Source organism: Microcaecilia unicolor, chromosome 2, assembly GCF_901765095.1.
Source record: "Microcaecilia unicolor chromosome 2, aMicUni1.1, whole genome shotgun sequence".
Taxonomy (NCBI): domain Eukaryota; kingdom Metazoa; phylum Chordata; class Amphibia; order Gymnophiona; family Siphonopidae; genus Microcaecilia; species Microcaecilia unicolor.
Window position 1 is genome coordinate 120,311,583 of NC_044032.1, and position 23,992 is coordinate 120,335,574.

General features: G+C 41.0%; 1 protein-coding gene across 5 annotated transcripts in view; it reads right to left on the reverse strand.

Annotated features, from left to right (window-relative positions):
• Positions 1-23,992, reverse strand: part of IQGAP2 (IQ motif containing GTPase activating protein 2) — a 589,818-nt gene that overhangs the window by 40,251 nt on the left and 525,575 nt on the right. For all 5 annotated transcript variants that reach the window (XM_030193260.1, XM_030193262.1, XM_030193259.1 and 2 more), the window contains 2 exons: positions 15,315-15,417; positions 9,286-9,427 (listed from right to left, as the gene is read on the reverse strand). In XM_030193260.1, the coding sequence (XP_030049120.1) occupies positions 9,286-9,427; positions 15,315-15,417 (245 nt within the window). The remainder of the gene's footprint in view (positions 1-9,285; positions 9,428-15,314; positions 15,418-23,992) is intronic.

Sequence of the window (23,992 nt, forward strand, 5' to 3'; positions counted from 1 at the left end):
CGGACGAACAGAGGCTTTCAGCTCATCCTCCAGTAACCGCTGTGGCTTAGTTTCCCCCAGTTCTTTCACTAAGTTACCGAGATATTCTCCAAATAGCCACTTGTCCCAAAAGGGTAGTTTAACTAGACATGACTTTGATGCTGTATAGCAACCAGAGTTGCCAACGTGCTGTGACAGCCAAAGACATATTTTTTTTTGTTACATTTGTACCCCGAGCTTTCCCACTCATGGCAGGCTCAATGCGGCTTACATGGGGCAATGGAGGGTTAAGTGACTTGCCCAGAGTCACAAGGAGCTGCCTGTGCCTGAAGTGGGAATCGAACTCAGTTCCTCAGTTTCCCACCACCCTAACCACTAGGCCACTGCTCCACCCAACCCATAACATGTCATAAATAACATCCGCCAAGTAGGCCAACCCCGCTTCCAGCAGGCCATTATGGCATCTGTCCTGTGTTGCTGATCGCTGATGCCACTGTGAAACATTACTGCTTTAGGGATATCCAGAATCCAGGAATGGGCTTCATGAAATAAGTCAAAACTAAACTCTAAGACTAAGATCTTATGGTTTATGAGACCTGGAGAAATTATACCTTCCACTATTAGATTGGCCAATAATAAGATCTTAACTATTGAAATGGAATCTCGGGTATTGGGAGTGATTCTGGATCTTCATTGTCCTATTGTTCTCAAATTAACCATTTATGGAACAAGACTTTCTTTAAGCTAAGGCAACTGAGGCTGATACGGGCATTTTTCACTAAGGAGGCATTTGCTCTTCTGGTTGAGATGATGATCTTGCTCCATCTTGATTATTGTGATGTTTTGTATGTGGGGCTTTGTTCTAAATATCTAAAGAAGCTACAACTCGTACAAAAAACTGCTTTGAGATTAATTTTCAAAAGTGAATGAATTTACTAGTGTCTGTTATGTAAAGTTGTTACACTGGCTTACGGTAGCCGAACGTGCTCTATTTAAAGCATTTTGTCTATTACATCAGATTATTTATGGTTCCACTTCCCATTTACTGCTCAGTTTGGTTTCGAAATCCCTTTTTGGTCATTCTCCTAGGCTGCTTAAACAGCTTATTATCTTGTCCTTTGTTTTATAGTAAAACATGCTTTCTCAGAATACTTAATACCATTTTTGCAGTTGTTATAATACCACTATGGAACTTTCTTCCATCAGTTATTAGACTTGAGGTGGACTACTTGAAATCTTGTAAACAGTTGAAAACCTTTTTCGATGTTATTAACTATTATATTTGTTATTAATCATTTATTATGTCAATTGTGTTATACCCAATTAGGATTATCCTTACTTATATGATTGTAAGCTCTGTTGAGCAGGGACTGTCTTTTCATGTTAATTTGTACAGCGCTGCGTTAAGTCTAGTAGCGCTATAGAAATGTTTAATAGTAGTAGTAGTAGTTATACATTGCACTGAACCTTTTTTTTTTTTTAGGGGAAATAGCGATTAATAAGAAGAACATTGACATTGACCTGGTCTTGCCAAGAATGAGCTTCACACTGTCACTTGAAGGCCCAAAGAGGCCACTTCAAAGGCCTGTGTCAGTGAGCCTTCTAGCTTCTTATCCTGTAGGTCTTTTAGAGCAGAGGTCCCATCCACCAGCAAGCTGATTATCTTAGTCACCGCCATAACCAGGGAGTCCACCCTGGGAAGTTGCAATTTATCTTTCTCCTTCAGAACTAACAGATAGAGACTAGCCATGGTTCTTTCCACTCTCAGCCCCACGACTGATGAAACCCATTCTATTTTAATCATGTCCTGCATGTCTGGATACATCTGGAAGGCCTTAGAAGAACCTCTAAGCCCCCTCATGATTAAGATGGAATTCCTGACACAAGCAGAAGGCTCCTCAAAGGTAAGCACTGCGAGTTCCTCAGAGATAAGAGTACGGAGCTCCTCTTTATGAAAGAACCTCAGTACTTTTGGATCATCTCCCTCTTCTAAAAGTTCCTTCAACAATGGCTCTTCTGAATAGACTGAGGCCACATCAGATAAGGAGGGAGAAGCAGATATAGCCTCATCTGCCAACTCCTGGAGGTCTAAACGAGGAGTCAGAGAGCAGCAGGGTGAGAAACTGAAGCACCTTGCAGCAACTCTGACTGTCCCTGTTTCAGTAAATAGGCCTAAGAGCAATATAAACTCTGGAAAAAACAAAGATCCTGATGCAGCTGAAGGCTCTGTCGGGTCCTGAGGCTGTAAAATGGCAGCTATGCTCTGTACTGCACATGATTAGCCAGAGGCTGCTCCTCACTGCCAATTGACCCTGACAAAATGATGCCCGATTCCGCAATCTCCTGCACCAAACTGACCCCAGCATATTCGGATGCTGCGCCAAATCCAAAGATGTGCTGCCAATGACAATTTCCTCCCCATTCTGTGGGATTCCAGGCTTGCACGCACTGCAATGCCCCAACGCTGGCCGATGGATCCCACAGCAAGAACACTGCTTAACTGCCTCTGCAGGATTCACCATTCACTCTGTCACCAGCGCAGCACAATGTGTCCCATGCGGCGAGACAGGACCCCTTCCCTAAACCAAGTAGAACTTGCAACCCTCCAAGCAGTTCCGAATCAAACTTTAGTCAGACTTACCATTGCCGGCTGCTCCCCCAAGCTCACAGTCTCCACAAGCCTTACCACAGATCAGAAAGGCTCAGGACTGATATTCCATCTCACATTCTCCAGAAAACATCTTTCCTTTTTTTTTTTTTTTTTAAGATTGTTGCGCTGGAAAAGGAGATCTCCACAGGAAACTGAAGAGGTGAAGGGAGAGAATAAATAAATTCACGGGGCACGGGAGATAGGGATCTGAAGACCTCCAGATATGACGCTGCATACTCAAGCAACCTGCACAGCTCAATTAGGAACCAGCTGACCAACTGGACCAGGAGAAAATCACTCAGAACCAGAGGCTGAAGAGTGTGTCTATCCAACTGCTAGAGACAGAAAATACTGAGTAGCTGGACTGGATGCCAAGAGAGAGAGATGTCTCAATTCAGTTTTCAGTTCTCTATCTCCACCTGCTGGTTAACGGACAACTATCCCACAGGTTCTGGAATAGTGGGAAACTATGTAATGGAAATCGAGAATATCAGACATTATGCACACTAGACAGGACATTACAACTGTCATCTTGGAGTAGCTCTTCACTTTGGTTATTGCAAACCCAGAGTTACTCTAGAAGAGAGTCTTGATCTTGTTTGATCTGAAGTTTAACTGTCTTCTACAAAGGAAGGAAATCTGTACAAGTGATCTGATAAGCAGCCCTCTTACCATAGACATAATAATGAAGGTAAACTACAATAATCTCATCAAAAGAAGGAAATTTAATTAATGTAAAAGGAGTCTGTACATTCTCAGGAAGTAGATGAATATTTATACACTTAGAAGCAGGAAGAAAAATCCTTTTAAATATAATAATTGTAATGGAGATTAATTGATTTAAGCTCCTTGTATGAGAATACATGAAAGTGTTAATACAAAAATGCTAGATACATCCAGCATTTTGATATGAAATATTTGTGTCAAGAAATACGTTTAGCAAAAACCACAGTATTATAGCCAACATGTGAAGAAAAGTGACACATCTAATAGTCACCCTGCTGATTAATAGCTTCAAAGAAAGTAGAGTAGCAATAAATAATTCTATTCTATATTTTGCAAGCTTGATCTATCAAAGTAGTAGGTCCAGTCCAACATATTTTCACTTCGAGGCCACTAATGAAATAGACAAGGACTGTTACTTTACTGCAGATGAAAAGGAAATACAAAGAGTGAATTTTCTTGGACAGTAGCACTCACATGAGCAAGTTCTTTCAGTGGACACTTAGCTTCTACTTTGCAGAACTGAAACATGAAAGCACAGCTGCTCGTTTGTAGCAGGTATTCCCTGTAGCTAGCAGGATTATCAGGCACACCCATGAGTGATATTGAACAATATCGGGTTGAAATCAGTCTTTCACAGCTCAGAACTAGTGAAACGTTCTGAGCATGCATAGCCCTTCCTACAAACAATGGTCCTCCAGAGTACCCTTAGTGAGTTCTACAGTTCAAGGAGTGATGCATCTCTTGGGGGGAGGGGGGGTAATAGATCCTGTGCCTGATTAATTCTGCTGTGTAAGGAGAAATCTGTTACAGATGAGCAACTTTGCTTTCTCTGACAAGCAGGATTGAATCAAACACACAAATGGGTGACTCCCAAGCTCAGGATTGCTCCAGTTGTCAGGCTAATTTCTCAAGCGCTGATGCAAGAGCTGCCTAGATTAGAAAGACAGGTTGGTCAGTTCTGCCCAACCAAATGTACTGTATTTGACCATGGACTGGTCCAAGCAGTAGTGTCAAGTGAAAGTATGGTCTGAGGACCAAGTAGCTGCTTTGCAGATATTCTGCAGTGAAGCAAAATCTAAGAGAGCTATGCTAGCTGTAGTGGCCCTGATTTGATGAGATTCGACTACACTGGCTATGCAGCCAAAAGGTTGCTCAGCAGGAAAATCACTCGCAGCAGGAGTTATTATTCAGGGTAGAGGTTTCTGAGAAGCAAATAAAACCTCATAATTGAATGGTGAAACCACCAGTTGTGAATCTTGCCGGAAGCAGAGCAGAGGACAGTAATAGAGAATGTATGGTGGCTCTCTCTCCAACACACACTCTGAATATCTTTTTGCTGGCAAATTCTACCCTACATAATCCTTTTATTCTCTTTTACTACAGAAGATATTTAGGAAAACCCAATATTCAACTGCAGTTTTCCAAATGGAAGCCTCTGGAAGTAAACTGAGCCCAAAATTATCCAAGTCTATTACAAGAGGAGAGATAATGTTGTCAAACTAGGGGGATCAATTCCATAAACGTCAAATGTCCAACTCAAGAATTCACTTCCTATGTCACAGGACTATGTGAATATGAGCATGGCTACACATTCTTAAATGCTTTAATAAAGGAATAGGAGAAATTGTCTGGCTGGTATTTAGTGATTGCTGTTGGTCTTTTGACTTATTTTTAGATGCTGTATTTATATATTTTATTTTATGATTTTTGCTTATTGTGTTTGAAGTTTTGTCATAATGGTTATCATAGTGTGGTCTACAAATTTTTTAAATAAATAATAAAAGGGCAAAGGCTATGCTAGAAAATGCTAAATCACATATTACCACAGTGGTTTCCAAACCACATCCCAAATGAAAATGCAACAGATAAAACGTATGAAATGCAGCCAGTATATGTAAATGATTTAATGGGACAGAGTCAGCATGAATTCAGCCAAGGGAAGTCATGCCTCATCAATTTGCTTCATTTCTTTGAATGCATAAATAAACATGTCGATAAAGGTGAGCTGGTTGATGTAGTATATCTAGATTTTCAGAAAGCTTTTGACAAAGTTCCTCATGAGAGACTCCTAAGAAAATTAAAGTCATGGGGTGGGAGGCAATGTTCTGTTGTGGATTGGGAATTGGTTATTGGACAGAAAACAGATGGTAGGATTAAATGGCCATTTTTCTCAATGGAGGAGGTGGAGTGCCGCTGGTATCTGTAATTTGGACCGGTGCTATTTAACATATTTATAAATGATCTGGAGATTGGAACGACAAATGAGGTGATTAAATTTGCAGATGACAAAACTATTCAAAGTTGTCAAAATGCATGCGGACTGTGAAAAATTGCTGGAATACCTTAGGAAATTGGAAGACTGGGCATCCAAATGGCAGATGAAATTTAATGTAGAGAAATGCAAAGTGATGCACATTGGGAAGAATAATCTGAATCACAGTTACCTGATGCTAGAGTCCACGTTGGAAGTCAGCACCCAAGAAAAAGTTCTAGGTGTCATTGTAGACAATAGGCTGAAACCTTCTGCCCAGTGTGCGGAGCAGGCCAAAAAAGCAAACAGGATGCTAGGACTTATTAGAAAAGGGATGGCAAATAAGATCAAGAATATAATGCCTCTATCACTCCATGGTGTGACCTCACCTTGAGTACAACATTCAATTCTGGTCACCGTATCTCAAAAAAGGTATAGTGGAATTAGAAAAGGTTCAAAGCAGAGCAACCAAAATGATAAAGGAGATGAAATTCCTCTCATGTGAGGAAAAGCTAAAGAGGTTAGGGCTCTTCAGCTTGGAAAAGAGACAGCTAAGGGGAGATATGATTGAGGTCTACAAAATCCTGCGTGGTGTAGAACGGGTAAAAGTGAATCAATTTTTTACTCTTTTAAAAAGTACAAAGACTAGAGGGACACTCAATGAAATTACATTGAAATACTTTAAAAACAAATAGGAGAAATGATTTTTTCACTCAACGCAGAGTTAAGCTCTGGAACTCATTCCCAGAGGATCAGTGGTAAGATCAGTTAGCATATCTGGGTTTAAAAAAAGGTTTGGACAAGTTCCTGGAGGAAAAGTCCATAGTCTGCTATTAAGATAGACATGGGGACGCCACTGCTTGGTAGCATGGAATGTTGCTACTATTTGGGTTTCTGCCAAGTATTTGTGACCTGGGTTGACCACTGCTGGGAACAGGATATTGGGCTAGATGGACCATTGGTCTGACCCAGTATGTCTATTCTTATGTTCTTATACCTGATGCATATTCATTTTATATATCCTGAAAACCAGACTGGTTGGGGGCTTCTCTAGGATAGGTTTGGGAACCACTACATTAAAGCATTTCGTATAGATAACACAAGGCCAGAATCGGCATCATATTTTATTTATTTGTAGCATTTGTATCCCACATTTTCCCACCAATTTGCAGGCTCAATGTGACTTACATTTGCCGTAATGGTGGATGCCATTTCCGGGTAATAGAATTACAGATGGTATTGCATTAATGTGTGGACATACATGTTAAATATACAATGGAATATACATGGAACATAACATAAATGGAGTAGATCACGGTAGAGAGGAATACAATAAGGTATTACATGAAGGTTTCTGAGTTATGAATTGGAATGTAACATACATTAGGTCATCTACTATAAAAGAGCCTATTCGACATGAGGTAGTGCTTGATCTTTGGTAATGTGAAAAAGGGTTTCGGTTTTATGTAGAACATGTATAGTGTTATTTAGTATTTAAGATGGATGTTTATTGTATGCCTTCTTAAAAAGATCTGTTTTCAGTAGCCTTCTGAAGATAGTTAGGTCTGGCGTTGTTTTTATGGCCTTCGGTAGTGCGTTCCATAGCTGCATGCAGATGTAGGAGAAACTGGTCGCATATGTGGATTTATATTTTAGCCCTTTGCAATTAGGATAGTGGAGATTGAGGTATGTTCGTGACGATATTTGCGTTTCTAGTAGGTAAGTCTATGAGGTCTGACATGTAGGTCGGGGCTTCCCCGTAGATGATTTTGTGGACCAGTGTACAAACTTTGAATGCAATTCGTTCTTTTAATGGTAACCAGTATAGTTGTTCTCTTAGGGGTGTGGCGCTTTCGTATTTCATTTTCGCAAATATGAGTGTGGCTGCTGTGTTTTGAGCAGTTTGAAGCTTTTTGATGATTTGTTCTTTGCATCCGGCATAAATGGCATTGCAGTAGTCTAGATGACTTAATACCGTTGATTGTACTAGGCTATGGAATACTTCCCTTGGGAAGAAAGGTTTGATTCCTTTAAGTTTCCACATTGAGTAGAACATCTTCTTTGCTGTATTTTTCGCATGGTCTTCAAGTGTGAGGTTCCGATCAATTGTGACTCCCAGAATTTTCAGGCTGTCTGAGACTGGAAGGATGTAATCTGGTGTGTTTATAGTATTTGGTTTGCTTGTGTTGTATTGTGATGACAGGATAAGACATTGTGTCTTTTCTGCGTTTAGCTTTAATTGGAATGCATCCGCCCATGAGTTCATTGTTTGGAGGCTGTGTGTGATTTTATTTGTGATTTCGGCTATGTCCTGTTTGAACGGGATGTATATCGTGACATCATCTGCACAGATATACAGGTTGAGTCCTCGGTTGGATAACAATTTGGCTAATGGTGTCATCATTAAGTTAAAAAGGGTTGGTGAAAGCGGTGATTCTTGCGGTACTCCGCATTCAGGTTTCCATGGTGTTCACGTTTTTTGGTTTGAAATCACTTGATAAGTTCTTGCTGTTAAGAAGCCTTTGAACCATCTTAGTAAGTTTCCTCCGATCCCAAAGTAGTCTAGGATGTTCGAGAGTATTTGATGGCTGACCATGTCGAAAGCACTGGACATATCAAATTGTAAGAGTAGCACATTATTTCCAGTTGCGATTAGTTGTTTAAATTTGGTTATGAGAGTGGTTAGCACTGTTTCAGTGCTATGGTTGGTTCGAAATCCTGACTGTGATTCATGTAGTATTATGAATTTGTTTAGGTAATTGTTGAGTTGATTGGTTACCATACTTTCCATTAGTTTTACTATAAGGGGATGGATGTGACTGGTCGGTAGTTGGTTGTGTCATTTAGTTTTTTTCTTTAAGTCTTTGGGTATGGGTGTAAGTAATATATTTCCTTTGTCCTTGGGGAAAAGTCTGTGTTGTAGCATCAAGTGTGACGTAAGGTCTGTTATGAAGCATTTGGGGGCATACCTAATTAGGTTACTGGGGCAAATATCCAGTGGGTTTTGGAGAATTTGTTGAGTGCCTGAGTGATGGTTTCTTCAGTTAGTAGTTCGAAGTCATTCCAAGTTCGATCTGCTGGGTATTCACCGGGAATAGGGTCCAGGCATTCCACAGAAATTTTTCATGATTAATGGTATTGAGTGGTAGTGTGGATCGAAGTTTTATAATTTTCTCATTGAAGTATTTGGCAAGTTGATCTGCTGATGGGGTGTCTGTGCTAGCTGTGGTAACCGGTGTAGTATCTATTAGTTCATTCACAAGTTGGTAGAGTTTATGTGTGTCTTTGTAATCTGGTCCTATTTTGGTTCTATAGTATGTTCTTTTGGATTTTCTTATTGTGTATTTGTATTTTCTTTGCATTTGTTTCCATACTAAGCAAATGATCCCTATGCTTAACATAACAAGGGACTGCAAATAAGTTTGCCATCACTCGCAACTGACAGTGCTACTTTGCCATCCACAGCTCCCAAATTAAGACCATGTACACAGTAGTTCTGAAAATATGCAAGATTACAATTAATTTCCCCCCTTACCCCCTTATAGCAACCTTTACCCTCTTCTCCCAGTAGCTAAAGGGCAGAAGAAATCGTCTATGTGAACACAAATTACAACTCTATCCAGCTGCTTTTTGTTTAAAATTTTAAAAAATGTTGATAAGTTAAATATGAAAAACCTACTTTATCAAAAGACTCTTAACATCCTTATCTTCACCTTCCCGTAATTCGAATTTGCTGGTCAATGAAAGAGAAATTTCAGTCTTTGCCAGCTGACTCAGTGTGCTCTCTCTGTTGGAATCATTGGGATCAAGATTTCCTTCCCCTGCAGAAAAATATGAGATTTATGTATTGCTAGTTCAATGACTCATAGCAAGTAAAGCAATCAGACTTCAGGGGAGGACATAAAAAGCATGAAAAGAACCCCTATGTTTAATTTCTCGTGATGTGCCTCTGTATAATCTCCAAGAACATATGGTTCACATATTATGATAGTAACATGGACAGACAATTAGAACACAAAATGGACCAAAATTGCTCAGAACTGCAGCAGGGCACATCAAGCAGGGAATTCAAATTATGTCATAAACTGCCACTGTGAACCAGACTGGAATGTTAACTGAGTTAATTGCATCCAGGTCCTTCAGATGTGTGGGTACAACCCAGTAAATTGTTTGCTTTTGTGGTGATGCTCATTTGGCCTACATGACTGTGCATAGTTTCTGCTACACTCAAGTCCTATCTAAAATCCCACCTTTTACTGTGGAATTTTCAGTTGCTGGTTTTATGTTTTCTATAATATTTATTTCCTGAGCCTGTTATTTGACTAGCCTGTGAGTTTCCATTAGACTCCAAGCTCCAGAGAGAAGGGACAGCCACTTCTGTATCTTTACATCCAGAACAGAGCTTCCCAAATAGGGTCACAACCTAGGTGAGCTTTCTATAACTGCACCATTATTCTGCATCTCCAGGGGGGTCACACAATTTTATTTGGCCACAATCATGGGGTCACAGGCACAAAGAGACCAATCTAGAAGCACCATAGAGAGAGGGAAAGCAACAACACTGGTGGATTTTGCCTGAACAATGGAAAAGTATGAGCCTTTAGCTCCTCACAGATGCCACCTCTCAGTAATGAATTTGGGGTTTCTTTTACTAAGCTGCAGTAAAAAGGGGCCTTGCACTAGCATCAGTGCATGCTTTTGATGCGCGCTGAGGCCCCCTTTTACAGTGGCAGGTAAAAAGGCTGTCTTTTTTTGCTGGAAAAGAAATGGCTGTGCGGTAAGTGAACCACTTGCCGCATGGCCATTTTGGGGGGGGGGGGGGGGGGGGAGAGCACTTACCACCACCCATTGAGGTGGCAGTAAGGATTTCCACACTAACCTGATGGTAACCAGGCAGTGTGCGGCTCTGCCCGATTATCGCTGGGTAAGCACAGACACAACAAAAATAGAAATATTTTTGTAGCACTGGAAACGGTACACGCTGGGGGCGGGAAGTACCACCAGGTTCCTGCGGTAGCCTGGTGGTAGTTCCGGATTTGCACACGGCAAACCCATTGCTGCACTCCAACCCCTTAGTAAAAGGGCTCCTTGGTTAGAAATAGCAAATCAAATAAAACACTTGGGGAAACTATGATACCAAAGTCACAGCTTTTCACAGATCCATAGAAAACGTAGCCGACAAAAAATCCAAAGGTATTTTATTAATTTTCTATACTTCTTCAAACCAAGCTACAATGAAGTATTATTGCAAGACAAGGGATATGGCTGAGGAAATTTATCCTACCAAATGTAACAATATGGGGTTTAATGACATTAGCAGTGGCGTAGCCAGACTTGACATTTTTTTGGGGGGGAGGGGGGAGGCCCCAGACTTAATATGAGGGGAAACTAGGCAAATAAGTGTGAGTAGTGCTTGGTACACTCCTAAGTAATGCCTTAGCATGCACTTGATGACAGATCTAAGTAAACAGTCTATCCTCCACACAAACAAACCCCATATACTTATGGAAACTTTAGGCTCCTTTTACAAAGCCACGGTAGAGATTCCTGGTGTGGCAAATGCGATGAAGCCCATTCAATTCCTATGAGCTTTGTTGCATTTGCTGCGTGGGAATCACTATCGCGGCTTTGTAAAAGGAACCCTTTGGAAACAATGACATTTTAAAATAAATTTGCATTATCCTATAACTTAAACTTTGCCATTATAGCAGAGTTGAGTCTGGTCAACATCTCAACACACATCACGGTATCCTGCAAAATAATTATCACAATGGTACATATATCCTTCAACTTTGCGTTACAATAAATATAAACACACTAATAAGATGAATTAATAAAACAGGCACATACTTTTGAAGTAGCAGTTTAAATATGTAGCCTAAGAAATCTAAAAATACCAACCCCTAACACTGGACTATCAAGCTGTTAATTTAAACATATATTTTGCATCCACAGAAATCTCCATAGGTCCTCCTCTAAGAATGGATGCAAAGCATAAAAAGGGCATTTCCACAGGAACTTGCCATACAAAAAAAAAATTGATGTTGGTGTAATCTCAATAAAAACATAGATCCTTTCCAGTCCCAAGCATATTGTGAAGTACTGTACCAATAATACAAACCTACAAAAATCATTCCGGACCTACAGATTTAATAATATACAAAATCACTAACTTACAGAACACAACAAGGATAATACAACACAATAAATATTGCAGTCAGACCTAGATCATCAATATGCCTACTGGGAAACTGAACAAACTGAATTATTACAGAGGGTTAAAACCAACTCCATGCAAACAGACTACCTGGCTTCAGTCAAACAATGAACACAAACAGACCCTTGCCGGGTACAAAATACAGCTTAAAATATGGATACGTAACCAAAATTAAAACTTAAAATCCAAGAAACCACACTCGGCAGGCAGTACAACACTAGAGATAGAGAAATAGAAACAGCACCATGAATTTTTAAACTATAAAGAAAGCAGTGTAAATTGAATTTACTGTAAAATTGACTTTTTCCATTTACTGAATTAATAAAAATTCTCCTTTCTATCTTTGATGTCTGGTTGCTTTGTTTTTTTCCAATCATGTTTGTCCCAGTTTCCAGTTTCTGTTTTCCTCTAGCTGTTCTTAACTTTCTTCAAAAGATCTCCAGTCCATCTTCTACTTCTCTCCCTTCCTGCCTTCTTCACTTCTCCTATATACATCTCTGACTTTGATCTTTTCCCTTCAGCTTTCCTTCATTTATTTTTCTGTTTCAATCTGCTCAGACTTCATTTGTTCTTAGTATTCAATCTTCCTTTTTTTTTTAAACCACATCACCTACAACTTTCATCTCCCTCGCCTCAACCATTCCATTCTTCATCCCATTAATCCTATTTTTTGCTAACTCTCCCCTCTTCCAGCACCTTCTCTTTCTATTTCCTCCCTTCAGTACAGCACCCTCTATTTTCACTCCTCTGATCACTATCTTCTCTCTCTCTTGCCCCCTTTTGTCCACCATATCCTCTTTCCCGTCACCTCAATCCAGAATCTCTCCCCGCACCCTACGCCCCCTCGTATCCAGCATCCCTAAATGTCCCTTTCCCCTTCCATGTCAGCATTTCCCCTCAATCCCTATTCCTCTCATGTACAGCATATCCCCTCTCTGTCCCCATCCAATGTCTAGCACCCCCATCATTTTATTCCCCATTTCCAGCATCTCCCATCTTTCTACTTACCCCATGTCCAGCATCTCTACTGTTTTCCTACTCGCCCCCTTTTTCCTCCCTACCTGATCTAGCATCATCTCTTCCCCCCTCCTCCAAGCCAGCATCTTCCTCCATCCCATTCCAGTACACCCCTTCTTTTCTCCTCCATCCCAATTCAGCATCTCTGTTACCTTACTCCCCCTCCTCCCATGTCCACTATATCCCCATCTCTCCCTCTTTGCTGTCTGGGCAAATTTTTTTCTCTAATTGGGCTGGTCTCTTTTCCACTTTTCTTATGTCAGTCTTCTCCTAAATTCTTTTCCAGGTTTACCTTTCCATTTCTTCTCTCTCCTTTAGTCTTCTCTATATCTATCTGGCTCTAATCTTTTTTTTCTCTCTCTCACTTTTCTTTTCTGTGTTTTTTTTTTTTTTTTAAATCTGCCCATTTACCCTCATTCTCCCTTTCTCTCACCCTCTAGTCATTAGTCTCCTCCTTTCACGTCTCATCTACCTACTAGTTTTCCCCATTTCCCTCTCATCCCCTCTCCAGCAGTCCCACACCACATACTACCTAGTAAGAAAAAAGAACAAATAGGACTGCTACAGATCTCTACACACTACACAGAAACCACAGGCTAACAATACTGCACTTGGTCAAATGCACAAAACACAAACAGAAAAGCATCTTGAGGGTTCATTTGTTGAGAGTCTAAGTTTTTTCCCTTGCAAAGTCTCCTGCCCATTTGACATTTTTTTCTCTCCATGTTCACCATCTATCTTCCCCTCTGCATTCCTAACCATATGGTCCAACGTCTCCCCTCTGTGTCCCTATTCTTTTCCTCCATGTTCAGCATCTGTCCTCTCAGGAACCCCATCTCCCTCTTTTCCAGCACTGTACTCCCCCTTGACCTCCATCTTCCAGCATTACCCTCCCCTCTGGCCCCCTTCTCCCTCTTTTCCAGCATTGCCCCCCATTGGCCCCATCTCCCTCTTTTCCAGCATTGCCCTCCCCCTCTTTTCCAGCATTGCCCTCCCCCCTTGGCCCCCATCTTTCAAGCATTGCCCTCCCCCTTAGCCCCATCTTTCAAGCATTGCCCTCCACCTTTGACTCCCATCTTCCTCTTTTCCAGCATTGACCCCTCCCCCAGGTCAATATCACTCCCTCTCTCTCCCCTTCCTTCCCCCCATGGCCTGGCATTTCTCCTACAATCTCTCCCTCTCTGGGTTCTGCATTGCTCCCCTGCCCTCTCCCTTGTGTCCCCATCCCTATCTCTCTTGTAGTACCAGCAGTGGCAGTGATTGAAGCAGGCTGCTTCCAGCTGGTGTCAGAGCTTTCTCTCTGCAGGGTCCCGTCTATTCTGATGCAATTTCCTGTTCCCATGTAGGCGGGACCTTGAAGAGAAATCTCTGACACCAGCTGGAAGCAGCCTGCTCTAATTGCTGCCACTGCCAGTACTAGAAGAGAGGAAGGGAAGACCTTGGGGTGTGAGTAGAAGGAAGGGAGAAAGCGAGGCAGTGATACAGGACTTGGGGGGGGGGGGGGGGGGGATAGGGAAGGAAGTGGAAGAGGGGAAGAAAAGACAGAGAGAGCAGACTCATGGCAAAACTTGCATTTCTAAAAGTGGCCCTGTGCAGAAAGCCTGTGCACCTGAAAAAGGGGGGGGGGGGGCTCAGCCAAGATTGGGGAGCCTGGGCCCCCTACAGTGATTATCTTTACATATGACAACTGCAAGTTCCTCAACATGCAACAGGGATGGAATCAAACTATCAGGGGCCCAGGGCAGCAACTGGGGAGGGGACCTCAAAGTCCACCTGCAGGCTATGACTCCTCGAGGCAGGCTTGGGGCTCCCTGTGGCATGGGGGTGCAGGGCAAATGCTGTATCTGTGATCTCCTAAAGCTGTCCCTGACTTGCCCGGTGCCATAATGCTTTAAAATGAGGTAAAGTAGGTTCTGGTCTATTTTCAGAGGTAAACAGGTGGCTTTTATAGGGTGTCGGCAACTCATAGGAAACCTGTGACACTAGCAAGCAGTTTATATCATTGCTTCTCTGAATGTACTTCTTCCTTCAACTGCAAGAGAACCTTTGTCTTGGAAAAAGTAGGTAAGAAAAAAAAAAACCCAGTACAAGTGACATTATTTTTCCTCAGATATTATACAAGGGGGAGTCAAACTGAATTTTTACTATTTTGATGCTATAGTTAAATTCAGCTTATTGACTGCCCCCGTAAAAACTGTTATTTGTAAATAAACAATATTCTCATGTGATGTTTCATAAAATTAAAATTCTCTGTACACTTGTGGACAGACACGAATGGGCAATCTAAAAAACCCTATTTACATGCAAGTATAGCACTTAAAACATTTACAGTACTATCCCATGTGACCCAAAATGACAAATAATTGAAGGACATTCACATATACAGTATAAAGTCAAAATGAATTTAGAAAATTATTTTAAATGTTTTTGACCACATATGGACATGATAAATGAAAAGTAAGCTGCAGTTGTACCAAGAAAAGACTCCACGTCAGGGACGGCTCCCAGCCCCTCCAACAGTTCATGCAACACGTCATTGTGGTCAGGTGAAATGGCATCCTGATGTTCTAAGAGCAGCTGGAAGGAAAACAAAAACTGATAAATGTAGACAAATGTCAAAGAGATGACAAGCAACAAAAATTCATTCTAAGAAAAACGGCAACCTCTCTATGGGCCTGTCTCTCCAGGCCATCAATTTATTGAAAACGGCTCTGATATTTTTAAAAGGGTGGTAAATTACGTGCTGGAATAAACAAAACCTCTCATATACAGCTCAATAAGGGAGAAAAGAAGGGGACGGCGACCCTGTAACTCGGAGGGAAGGAGGGAGGGAGGGGACGGCGACCCTGTAACTCGGAGGGAAGGAGGGAGGGGACGACGACCCTGTAACTTGGAGGGAGGGAGGGAGGGGACGACGACCCTGTAACTCGGAGGGAGGGACGACCCTGTAACTCGGAGGGTGGGACGACCCTGTAACTGGGAGGGAGGGGGCCAACCCTGGAACTCGGAGGGACGACCCTGGAACTGGGAGGAAGGAAGGGAGGGAGGGGGGCCCATGGCACACACTCTCATTCTCACACACACACTCGCACCCAGTCTCACTGTGTCTCACTCGCACACACTCTCATGCTCACACACACACTCATGCTCACACTCGCTCCCAGACTCACTCTCTCTCTGTCACACACACACATTCGCACACTCACTCTCTCTCTCACACAGTCACTCTCACACACTCTCTCAAACATACACACTCCGAGGAAAAGTTTGCTAGCGCCCGTTTCATTTGTGTCAGAAACGGGACTTTTTTACTAGTATACATATAAAACAAAAGGCTAATTGGGACAGGAAAGAGTTACACTGTAACAAAGGTAAGTATCTGGGAGAAAAAAAATAAAAGAAGGTAGCATGACTGACTGATTCTTGAATTTGGGGGATGATATTCATTTTTAATGTAGCTATCCTGCCAAATGGAAAGAGCTCCAAGAAATCCCACTGCTCAAGATCTCTATAAATATCCTTAACATGTACTGGATAATTATTGAAAGAAAAAGGAGGATTGCAAGTTAGCTAAGCATTCCTGGGAAAGTCCCACAGCTAAATTCTCTGTTTTGGTCATATTAACTTTAAAGTCCGAAACAGCCAAGTTGAAACTTCTTTCAGTAGGTTAGGCAAGGAAACTAATGCCTGCCTGTTAGCCACAAAGCCAACCTGATCCAGATGAATCAATGAGAGCAAGACAATTGCCAGACGGTTAGCCAAAACTTTAGCTAGTATTTTTAACATCAGTATTAAGGACCAAGATAGGACGATAGGAAGCACATTCAGATTTGCCTTTTCCTGGTTTGGGAATCATTGCTATCCATGCCTCTATCAGAGGAGTTGGTCAGGCCTTTCCCTGCCTCACCAAGTTAAGAACCTCAGCTAACAAAGAGGTCAGCTCACCCACAAAGGTCTTACAAAATTCATTTGTAAAACCATCTACATATGAGGCCTTATCCAATGGTAAATCTTTTAAGAACTCTGGGCTTCCTTGGCTGTTATAGGTCTCTCTAGACAAGCTCACTGATCTTCCGTCAGCTTTGGAAGGGCATGAGCTGTGAAGCAGGTATCAATAGCATCATAGTTTGGTCTTTCATGTAGAGAGCCTGATAAAACTATTTAAAGTGTTCACGAATCAGGGAGGATTTAACTAAAGATTGACCCATCCCATCTTTCACCTTCAGGATAGTTCTATTAGCCTGAAATCTGCAAAGGGACTGTCCAGGCTTATTGCTATGCTCATAATGTGCCTGTTTGAATTTAAGATTTACAAACTGCAAATGTTCATTGTATAGGTGCGATTTAGATGCTTGAAATTCTCTCCAGATTGTAACAGATCCCAAGCCCTTATGGCACTCTTCCAGTTGACTAATTTGGGAGAAGCAATGAGTCACCCTTGAGTGTTGGGCATGATTGCACTGACTGGCCTTCTTAAGAAAATATGCTCTAGTCACCGCTTTTAACACATCTCAAACTATACCCAGGGAGGGGCCCGAAGGCAAATTGAATTCCAAATAATCACTAAGGGCAAATCTATAACCTGCACAAACCTCCTCTTCCTGCAACAAAAAATTGTTCAAAACTCACCGTTTGTCCCTATCTTCTTCTCTAAGGGAAGGAATATTAACTCAAAGTGGGGCATGGTCAGAAATAGCGATATTGCCAATAGCTAAAGATCCTCCACCATCTGGCAATGTCTTATCCATAAATATGTAATCTAATCTAGAATAAGATCCATGAGTATGGGAGAAAAAAGTATAGTCCTGAACCATGGGGTGGGTTTAAGCGCCCAAGTGTCAAATAAGCCTAGGTCACAAACCAAATTCCCCAAGGCCAGTGACATTTTATGGCCTGTACTTGATGCTATAGCCATGCAATCAATTGTGGGTTCCATGGTAGCATTAAAATCCCCCACCATAATTAATGTACCCTGAGCAAAAGCCTGTAAAACAGATTAGAGGTTTACAAATAACTCATGGAGTTCATTTGGAGCATATACAGAGGCTAATGTAATTTCAGAATAATCTAACAAAAGATGGAGGAAGAGATACCTCCCCCTCCAGGTCTCTCAATTTTTAAAACATGTTTCAAACCTTTGATATTATAGGTTAGAATCTTTAAGTCAGTACACATAATAAAATAGCTTACTACATAATTTTATAACATCCTCTACCCTGACCCCAAACCACCCCTCATCTAAACTACTCACACCCAAAAGAACACCCACTGTTTGCAGAAGCCCACCCATCTCTCCCCCCCCCCCCCGAGACACACATCCCTTACCAGTCAGATGCCTAAAAGGCCCCTAAATAGGTCACCAGAGCATAGCACCAAACAATCCTTCTCCCCCACATCCATACAGACCCTACAGCTATATTAACAAATCTCTCGAACCATCCATGCCTCCAGAACATCTCTCATCAGCATTATACCTAAAGAGCAAAACATAGATAAGATACATATAACAAAGCAGATTTACAGTAAGTTGAAAACAGATCTTAGTAGTACAGTTCAAAGACCCGGAAGTCAAGCAGGCTCCTCTGCCAAGTTGCTCCTCAGATTTTTTCCTAATCTTGCCCAGCACTTGTTGCCACCACTGAAGCCACTAAATTAGGTGGCAAAGTAGTTGCAGTTAGACCAACTTCATGTAAAATCTTCCATGCTGCCACTAAACTGTTGGAATGTAATTGTATTTTACATGCATTGACTGTCACCTATTATTTCTCTGTGATTACTCTGTGACCTCTGATGTGAATTACTTAGAGAGGTCACATAGCTATGCAACTTCCTGTGGGGGCAGATGCAGCAGATGCAGCACATGGAGCACATGGAGCTCATGATCTCTCCTAACCTGAGAGGATCTATGGTGGTGTGAGCATCCATTACCATCTAAGCACATGGAAGGAGCTGATAATACAAGTGTATAGTAATATATATATATAAGCCTGTCTGATTATAATCTAACTACAAACTGTGAGTAAACAGATGTTTTGTTACTTCAACTTTAAAGTGACTCAGCAGTGAATTATTCAGGGGTGAATGAGAGAGAGATGAAGAAAGAAATTAACATTTCTAAAGCTGAAGCTGTGTGTACTAAAATCTGCTAATTATTTACTACAAATAATCCAACAAAAGGGTTATGGGCCCAGGGCCAAGAATTGAAAAAGAAGAGAAATATTACCAGGCAGAAAAAAAGGCCACATTTTTCTCTTAAGTTTTAAAGGAAAGATTCAGTCTGTCTCTCTCTCCCCCCACACAGCAGACAGAAGGCTAAGAAAATGGCTGAGGGAAGAAATTCACCATTGTTCTATTCTCTCAAGGTGCCTAAATTAACTGAGTTTAATTATCGGCAGTGGGAACTAAGATTCATATGTCTCCTTCGAGCAAAAAGATTAAATATATGCTTAGACCAAGACAGAACAGCTGAAAATATGGCTGAATGGGACAATGCAAACTATTATGTGAAGTGCATGCTTTTGGAAGCTCTCTCACAGAAACAAGCCATATTAGTGGAAGGAAAAGATACACCAAAGGACATTTTATATAAACTGAGAACTATGTATGCAACTACATATGCAAAGCAGCAACCAATTTGGCTGGCAGAGTTGAATGAAACCAAATTAAGGGATAAAAGTAAATGTAATGATCACATTATGCATCTTATGTCTTCATTTCAAAAGTTAGAACTTTCTGGAATTCCCATGTGTGATGCATTGAAAAGAGCATTTCTTTTTACCTCACTATCAAAGAAGTTTGATGTTTTTAGGTCTGTAAATGAGGCCATTGAAGGGCAATCTTTTGAACAGGCAACATCAAAACTAAGGCAGGAATGCATAATAAATGATTCTGAGGAGATGTGTTCTCAAAGCAAGTCAGAGAGAAATGAAACAAATTTCTTGGCAAAGAACAGAGGAAGGCGGAGCTATGGGAAAACTCCACCCAAGGGCAAGCTGATTTGCTACTCATGTGGAAAGGAGGGACATGTATCTAAATGGTGTAAGGAAACACAAAACACTCCCTCTAGCTCACCTAAGCCAATGGAACTAAAGAATTTTCAAACCAGGAAATGTATGAAGGACAAAGATAAACACAAGGGCTTTCTAATGGCAGAAAAATCTTTGACTATGGTAAATAATAATTCAAATGAAAGTACTTGGATTTTGGATTCAGGGAGCACATGCCATTTAACCAATTGTAAGAATTTCTTTCAGGAAATGTGTCCAGAGGAAGGTATTCTTAAAACTGCAAACGCAGGGACTGCTAAGATCCAAGCAAAAGGTATTGGATTCTTAAAATGCAAAGTGTCTAATGAAGTTAAAGAAATTCCTGTAAGTGATGTCTTGTATATTCCCCAAGCAGTTTGCAATATGCTTAGTGTATCTACATTAGATAAGAAGGGATTTGTGATTCATTTTGAAAACAGTAAGTGCACAATCTCTAAAAATGATGAAGTGTATGCTGAAGCTTTTATGCATAATGATGTTTATAAGCTGAACATTTCAGGTGAAGCCTCACATATGGCGCAAGTAAGGAAGAATGATGGTAAATGTAGTCTGGAAATCTGGCACAGCCGCCTGGGACATCGTGATTTTAAGGTAATCCAGGATCTTCACAGTAAGCAACTAGCCACTGGCATTCAGATAAGTGCAGATGCTGGTAAAATGGAGAAATGCATAGACTGTGTTACTCAAAAAGGTGTGAGACCCTCATTTCCTGCATACACAGGAAATAGGAGTAATAAAGTACTGGACTTAATACACAGTGACTTATGTGGACCGTTTAATATCCCATCATTGGGAAATAACAGATTTGTGCTAATATTCTTGGATGATTTCTCTAGATATTGTGTGGCCTATTTGCTGAAAGAAAAAAGTCAAGTCACAGACATGCTGAAGAAATACGTAGCCATGGTGAGCAATAAATTTGAAAGAAAACCAAAGGTTCTTCAGACCGACAATGGTGGTGAGTTCATTTCACAAAGCATGCGCACATTTCTAGAACAAGAAGGCATTCAGCATATCACAACAGTAGCTTATACACCAGAGCAAAATTCTGTTGCAGAGAGAAAATTTAGGTCACTTGTGGAAATGACCAGATGTATGCTGTCAGATAGCAATCTCCCTAAAAGACTATGGGGGGAAGCCATTCTCACAGCAGTGTACCTACAAAACAGAATGCCAACTAAAGGCGCGGAGCGCACACCACATGAGACATGGCATGGTAGGAAGCCAAACCTGTCACACATAAGAACATTTGGAAGTACAGCATATGCTCATGTACCAAAACAAAGAAGGCATAAGCTGGATTCCACAACAGAAAGGGGCATTTTAGTTGGCTATGCTCCAGGACACAAAGGATATAGAATTTTGAATCTGAAAACTGGCATTGTTGGCATAAGACATGTTACATATTTTGATGAAAACAAAAGGGTTGATAAAGGCTGGATTATCCCAGATGAGCCTTATCATCCAGAATATGAAACTAGAACCATAATAGACATGCCAGTGTATATAAATGCCATACCAAGGCAGATGTCTGAAAGCAACTCATCTGTATCTAACGAGGAACAGGCAGAGGAAGCAGACACAGAAAGGATCATTGAAGAAGACAGTACAGTTGGAGAAGGGGAATCAATTGGAGAAGGACTCTCAGATTTAGAGGATGCGGAAAGGTCAGACCAACCTGTTGTCAGACGCTCATCCAGGGAAAACAAAGGTGTTCCACCCCTAAGACTGTCTTACCTAACAAAGTCAGCAGAAGCTCAAGAGCCCTTAACATGGGATGAGATTGAGAAAATGCCAGCAGAAGAAGCTGCTGAATGGCGTAAAGCTGCACAAGAAGAAATTGATGCATTGGATAAAAATAATACTTGGATTCTTACAAAATTACCTCCTGGCAAGAAAGCTATAGGATGCAAATGGGTATTCAAGTTAAAAAGGAATGCACAAGGAAAAGTGGAAAGGTATAAAGCCAGATTAGTGGCAAAGGGATATCTTCAAAAATATGGAGAAGATTTTGATGAAGTGTTTGCACCTGTAGTGAAACACACGACAATCAGAACACTTCTGAGCATTGCAGTCTCAAAAGGCATGCAAGTAAACCACATTGATGTGAAAACAGCGTTTCTTCACGGAGATATAACTGAAGACTTGTACATGGAACAGCCAACAGGTTTCATAAATACAAAACAAAGACAGCTAGTGTGTAAATTAAACAAAGGTCTTTATGGATTAAAGCAAAGTGCGAAATGTTGGAATGACAAATTGCATGAAATATTGACAAATTTGGGATTTAAGCAAGGTGAAGCAGATAAATGCTTGTACACTAGGTGCACAAATGGACAATATGCATACATTTTAGCTTTTGTTGATGATCTGCTCATTGCAAGCAAAAGTGAGCAAGAGTACAAGGACATTGTAAAGTGTTTAAACCACAATGTTGAGATAAAAGAACTTGGTAATGTGTCATACTATCTTGGTATAGAAATTGAGAAACAAAATGATGGTTCTTATCTTCTAAGCCAGAAGCAGAAAATAAATGAGCTTATTGAAAGTTTAGGTATGCAAGATGCCCAAGTTGTAAGCACTCCCATGATCACTGATTTTCTGAAGGATGAAACAGTAAGAGAACCTTTACCAGATAACATCCAATATAGATCAGCCATAGGTAAGCTTTTATATCTAGCTACCACATACAGGGCTGATATAGCAAATGCAGTAGGAATTTTGAGCAGAAGGGTCAGCTCACCTACCAAATCAGATTGGACTGCAGTTAAAAGGATGGTAAGGTATTTAAAGGGTACCATTGATTGTAAATTAAAGATTTCAGCCAATAGTAATCCAAAACTAATATGTTACTGTGATTCAGATTGGGCAGGGGATCATTCTAATTATAAATCCACAAGTGGATATGTGTTTATGTATGGAAATGTACAAATTTCATGGGCCAGTCATAAACAAAGTATTGTGAGTTTGTCTTCTACAGAAGCTGAATATGTGGCCGCATCGGAAGCGTGCAGAGAACTGATGTGGATTGAAAAACTTTTGCTGGATTTTGGAATAGCTGAAAAGAGACCAATCCAGATAATGGAAGATAATCAGAGCTGCATCCGACTGTCACAGAATGACAAGGTTCAGTCACGCACCAAGCACATCGCAACGAAATACCACAACGTGCGAGAGTTGGCGAAAGAAGGGGTCATCAGTCTACACTATTGTCACACCAGTGAGATGACAGCTGACATCATGACCAAACCGTTACCCAGAGAACATTTTGTGAATCTGCGTATAAAGCTTGGACTTTGTATGAATAAATAATTGCATGACAGTTATGCATGAGAAGGGGTTTGTTGGAATGTAATTGTATTTTACATGCATTGACTGTCACCTATTATTTCTCTGTGATTACTCTGTGACCTCTGATGTGAATTACTTAGAGAGGTCACATAGCTATGCAACTTCCTGTGGGGGCAGATGCAGCAGATGCAGCACATGGAGCACATGGAGCTCATGATCTCTCCTAACCTGAGAGGATCTATGGTGGTGTGAGCATCCATTACCATCTAAGCACATGGAAGGAGCTGATAATACAAGTGTATAGTAATATGTATATATAAGCCTGTCTGATTATAATCTAACTACAAACTGTGAGTAAACAGATGTTTTGTTACTTCAACTTTAAAGTGACTCAGCAGTGAATTATTCAGGGGTGAATGAGAGAGAGATGAAGAAAGAAATTAACATTTCTAAAGCTGAAGCTGTGTGTACTAAAATCTGCTAATTATTTACTACAAATAATCCAACATAAACTACGCACCCCATGCAATTTTCCTCCAGCAGCAGGGAACAGTGAAAATGGAAAAGCCCAGCGGTAACTAATTTTCACCTTGCTTAACATCTCCAACATGGGCTTCATATTCCACTGCAGAGTTCAAGTATACACGAAGAGGTCTTGGGTCTTGATAAGCAGACCATGCCTCATTAAAAAAACAAATATGGAGCTTGGTGTGCTCGCTGCAACAGCCGTTCTCTGACAGCAAACTTCACAAATCTCACTATTATATCTCTAGGCCGATTTTCTTAGAGTTTACCGAGGGATCAATGGGCTCTAT